Raw genomic sequence first — 5,039 nt, forward strand, 5'->3', positions numbered from 1 at the left:
GAAGAAACACTTGACTCCATGAAGTATAGTTCGATTCGGTCCAAAGATCAGAGACAAGAACCCAACTGGTACTATTAGAGTGTGGTGGAGGTAGTATGGATCTTCATACAACAGCACAACGGCAAAAGATGGTGTTGGTTGGATCGGAGAAGGAATGAAAGTTGATGACGAGAATCATCAAGATGAAGATTAGGATTTGAATTTTCAGTTTAAACCATGACGACGATCAAAAAAGAGAGAAAAACTAAATTTCAATTGATACATTATTGAGAGAAAACGTAAATAAACCCTTCTTATTTTATTAATGATGAAAAAGGGCGTATATAGCCACTTGATACAACTGTCTAATAACAACAGAATGTAACAAAATAAAAACTAACAAAACTAATAAACTCTAATATTAATATATCAAATGACCTTATTACAAATATTATCTAGTACATAGGGCAATTAAACAACAAAGCATTTTGCCCTTATTAACCCCTCAACCCCCATCACCTGTTTAAGTATATAGTTGAATAATAATAATAAGAAGAAACTATTTTTTTTTTAATAATAATAATGTGATAAAAGGTGTAAAAGTGGGTTTAATTATAAGTTAGTTAATAATCATCTTGGACTCTTCTCCTTCCACCAGAACCACTTTCCCTTTGACAATTGAAATAAACAGCGGCAACTGGTAAACCAAGATTGTAAAGCTCAGCAAAGTCTCTTGTGTTGAAATTCTGGCGCCAACCTGGTGCGTACACTGTCTGCCTTCCAAGTTGTCTAAACAAAACTAGCACAAATCGATGTATCCCCACCGTTGGTCTTGGACTCTCATAGCATACTATCTCTTGGCCTACACAATTTTTATTATTTAAATCTCAACCCTACCATAAATGTACACCTACTTATTCAAATAATAACATTTTTTGTTTTGTTTAGAATCTTATATTTTGAGAAAGGTTGCCTCTTTTCCATTAAAGGTCATTGTGTTTCTTAGAGAGAGAGAGAGAGAGAGAGAGAAACCCTCCTCACTTTTACATGTTCTATTAAAAGAAACAATACAACCCTGCCTTACCCTCTAGAATTTAAGAATATGGGTTATTTATTTTATTTTATGAATTTATTTTGCATATTTAGTAAAAGGAAAACAACTTACCAAAGGTTGCCCCTGTTGTAGCTGGAATATCAGTCACCAACCTGCCATGGCATTTTTATTAAAAATATTAAATTTGTGTATGAAATTCTCAATAATAAACAAGAGAGGGTTAACCAATAGGTGTTGTTTAAGTCTATCTTAAAAAAAAAAAAAAAAAAAAAAAAAAAAAAAACAAGCAATGAATTAAGTTACATCTGTACATATTTAATTTATCCCACATAACAAGCAATAGTTTAATGACATAAACTTATATTATAAACTTTAAGATTTGATTTGTTTTACTAATCATTAGTAAAAAGAAACAATAATAAATAATTGATTAATAAAGGAGCAATTAAACGAAACATAAGTATTCTAAAAAAAGTTGTAAAAAACAAAAAGATAGAATTAAGTTGCACACATGTATAGCTCCTATTATATAGGAGACAATTGTGTTGGCTAACTTTTTATCAGATATCTTAGCTCACCACCAAACTTAACCCCCTACTTTTTATTATTTTTCTTTCTATTTTCTTTTCTTTATGGATGGCTGGTTAGAAGTCCTTCAAACTTTATTAGGAATCAAAAGCAACACCCCGTGAGCATGTTTTTTTTATTTTTTATTTTCTTTTATTTCTGTCCTTTGGGCCACAAGAGAAAAATGGACAACAGCGTGTAAAACAGCTTGTACAAGGAATCTCTTCATTACTTAACTTTTCTTTTCTTTTTTACTTCTAAAGCTGATGATCATAATCACCGATTCCCATCTCATTGTGTCCACTTCAATCCTCATCATGTAATATATTTGAAAAAATCAATAATAATTAATTGGACGAAAGAAAGGAGAATGAAAGAAAAATTCTTTTATTCATGTATTGAAGTTGATCCATCAATTAGACAAGCTAGTCTCAGCTTTATTCCCCTTTCATTCTTAATAGTGAAATGACTCTTCTTTTCTAGTTTGTTCTTCATATAATATATCCCTTACATATCATCTGGACACACCTAGCCAAATCCTTTTTTCTTTATTAAATACAATACTAGTGTTATAAGATCGATATTCAAACTTCCGTTAATAAAAATCAACTTGTATTTCAATAGTTAACTTGTTTGGTAACTATTTTATTTTTGTTTTTTTTCCTTTTTCAGTTAACCTTATAGACACTACTTCTACTTCCACCTCAACCGCCAACTTTCTTTATTTGTTAACTATATTCTAGTACCAATAGTTTGAAAATAAGAGGAAAATACAAAAACTAATTAAAAAAAAGTTGTTTTTAAAGTTGTTTTTGTTTCTGAAATTTGACTAAGACTCATACAAGTCATTGTAACATAGGAAGAAAAATAGGCAAGAAATATAGCACTATATTTGCTAATTTATTTATTTTTGAGATTTAAGGTATAAAAATATAGTTTATGAGTGGAAATGTATATCTATACATACACATACATCTATACATATATCACTTGATGAGAGTTATGTTTCATTATATTGAGAATTGTTTTATTATTATTATTATTAATAGTTGTGAAAAGATAGGTAAGCCTTTTAACACAGAGCTGAAAAGAAAAAAAGAAAAGAAAAAAGGAAAGAAAAAGAGAAAAGAAGGCTATGGAAGAATAGGAGAATACCTACAAGGAGAAACCTCAACTTTCCTTTTCAAAAAGTTCTCCAAAGTAAAACCAAGTCTTTAGTAAATGCATTAAAAAGTTATTATAAGACAATAGATTATTATATGTTTTTGTTTTATTTTATTTTCTTTTAATTTACCCTATATAACTTAGTGGAGAAAAAAAGTGCACTTCATTTGTTTTGAAAGATAGATTGATTATATATTCTAACCAAAAGACGAAAAGAATCTAAAGAATTTTCTTTTCAAAAAATATTTACCAAAACTTGCTTGTACCTCAAATTTTATTCCAAGACACGTACCTAAAGTTATTTTAACCACAATTTAGAAATCAAGAGCTTTTAGAAATGTACTTGTTTCTAAAAATTCCCAAGAGCAGTTGAATTTAACAAAAGGAAATATAAAGTCATACATAAAAATTCTTTACCCTCTACACATTATATCTTTACTTTTTATTATTAATATTACATTTTCTATACATCGTGCATTCAAAGATTTTTGGATAGCCAAGTTTTAGTAAGATGAATATGATAGATAAAAATGTTGATGCATATGACCTAAATATTTTTAAGAAAACCTTATTTTTACATTACGGTTATCCTATTTCTAATATATCTATAAAATGCATGAGCTTAAATGAAAAAAGAAAAAATTGAGAATTAAGAATTGAATATGACGAAAAGAAACAAGAAATGAAAAGTTGAAGGAAATTAAACTTGTTAATTTAATTTGAACTAAAGAAGTAAAAGAGGAAGTACCAATGCAAGTATTCCCTAAGATTAGGATCACTAGGGCTAGGAGCATCAGGATCCACCATAACCTATCAACACATAAAAAGCAAACAAAATGAAATGAATGACAAAATGATAAAAAGAAAAAATATTCGCACTATGTACCAAGAGAGTAAAAGGTTAAAGTATATCCGAGATATTGATAAACTTTCACATTTTACTATATTTGAAAATATTTTTAGTAATTCTTTTATTTAAAACGATTTTCCAAAAAATATATCAATTTCAAAAGACATTGGGAAAGGAAAAACAAAAAAGATTAAAGCATTTACCAAAGTGAAGAAGGTTCGAAGATCAGTTCCACCAATCTCAACTCTTGGTTGGTTTACCACCTGAGAGGGTTTGAGCTCACAACCATTGTTAACTTCCTTGGTGGAGTAAGTAACTCTAATCGAAATTGACCTCGAGAATGGGTCAACGACATCGCCGATGACTCTCCCAACAACCAAAGGGTCACGATCTCTTGGCATGTTCTGGAAAAGAATTGTTTCAGTTAGCTTTGGCCGGTTTCGATGTATGTAAGAAAGCAAGAAGGTGTGTAATGCTACCGAGATGTGAAGAAGTTCTTGAAGGCCAATGCCCTATTTATATATCCTCTTAGAGGGGACCCTGCCTTTTTTGCCTTTTCATTTCTTTTAGTCTTTTATATATATATATAAAACACAAAGAACCTATCTTGTCTCTGAAGAACCTATCTTGTCTCTTGTAAACTAGAGATTCTTCACTTGTAATCACATGTACATTTCTATGAGAAATATTAGGAAAATATATATTATATATGAGTGAATTTTAAATTTGAAAACAGAAATAGATGTGTGGAATTTCATTGGTATGATAGTTCAGGTAGCTAACACATGCAAGGGTACGTAGTACTTAATATTTAATCTATTAGGTGAGAATATGAAAGTCTAGTGGGTCCTACCTCTATATTATTCTAACTTCAGAAGGTAGAAACGTCTAGTAAGTTTTTACCATTAATTATTGTAATTGGTGAAAGGACTGGTTCTCGTATTGATCATATGGTTTACATAGTCTATCGATACCCTATTTCTAATAGTTTCTTACTGATTGATAAGCAACTTATGCATTTCTTTCTTGATACATGTGTATTACTTAATTATGTCTAATTAGACACAATCTTTTATTTGATTGGCTATTTGTATGCGATTACCGACACTTCTAAAGACAAGAAGTTTTGGTTATGGTAGTCCTAAATTATTATAGTTGAATTATAATAATTTGTGTTTGAGGTGTACATTATTTTAATTTGAATTATAAATTTATAATAATATGTATTTAAAGTGTGGATAAATTATTTGATTTTGCAAATGAAATAATTAACTATGTAAGAAAAAAATAGATGATAAATGAAAAATATAAAAACTAAATAATGAAGCAAATAAAAATTTTGAAATAATGTTGATCTTAACTGATTAAGAACAAGAAAATAGAATTCATTGTAATAGTTTTTATCGTTCTAGCGACGATAGTCCT

General features: G+C 29.1%; 1 protein-coding gene across 1 annotated transcript; it reads right to left on the minus strand.

Annotated features, from left to right (window-relative positions):
• Positions 1-279: 279 nt before the first annotated feature.
• On the minus strand, positions 280-4,129 carry LOC103487203 (protein HEADING DATE 3A). The gene is made up of 4 exons (XM_008445432.3): positions 3,818-4,129; positions 3,513-3,574; positions 1,145-1,185; positions 280-841 (listed from the first exon to the last, which is right to left on the minus strand). The coding sequence occupies exons 1-4, from the start codon at positions 4,013-4,015 to the stop codon at positions 603-605; spliced, it is 540 nt and encodes a 179-aa protein (XP_008443654.1). The 5' UTR covers positions 4,016-4,129; the 3' UTR covers positions 280-602.
• Between the last annotated feature and the right edge of the window lie 910 nt (positions 4,130-5,039).

The sequence above is a fragment of the Cucumis melo genome, chromosome 2, assembly GCF_025177605.1.
Source record: "Cucumis melo cultivar AY chromosome 2, USDA_Cmelo_AY_1.0, whole genome shotgun sequence".
NCBI classification, from domain to species: domain Eukaryota; kingdom Viridiplantae; phylum Streptophyta; class Magnoliopsida; order Cucurbitales; family Cucurbitaceae; genus Cucumis; species Cucumis melo.

Bases quoted from the DNA above. Each gene is read 5' to 3' on its own strand.
- LOC103487203 (XM_008445432.3), bottom strand. From the start codon at position 4,015: ATGCCAAGAGATCGTGACCCTTTGGTTGTTGGGAGAGTCATCGGCGAT. The intron at 3,575-3,817 runs GTAAATGCTTTA...ATGTGTTGATAG, and splicing joins TTCGAACCTTCTTCACTTTG to GTTATGGTGGATCCTGATGC. The intron at 842-1,144 runs GTAAGTTGTTTT...AAAATTGTGTAG, and splicing joins TACAACAGGGGCAACCTTTG to GCCAAGAGATAGTATGCTAT.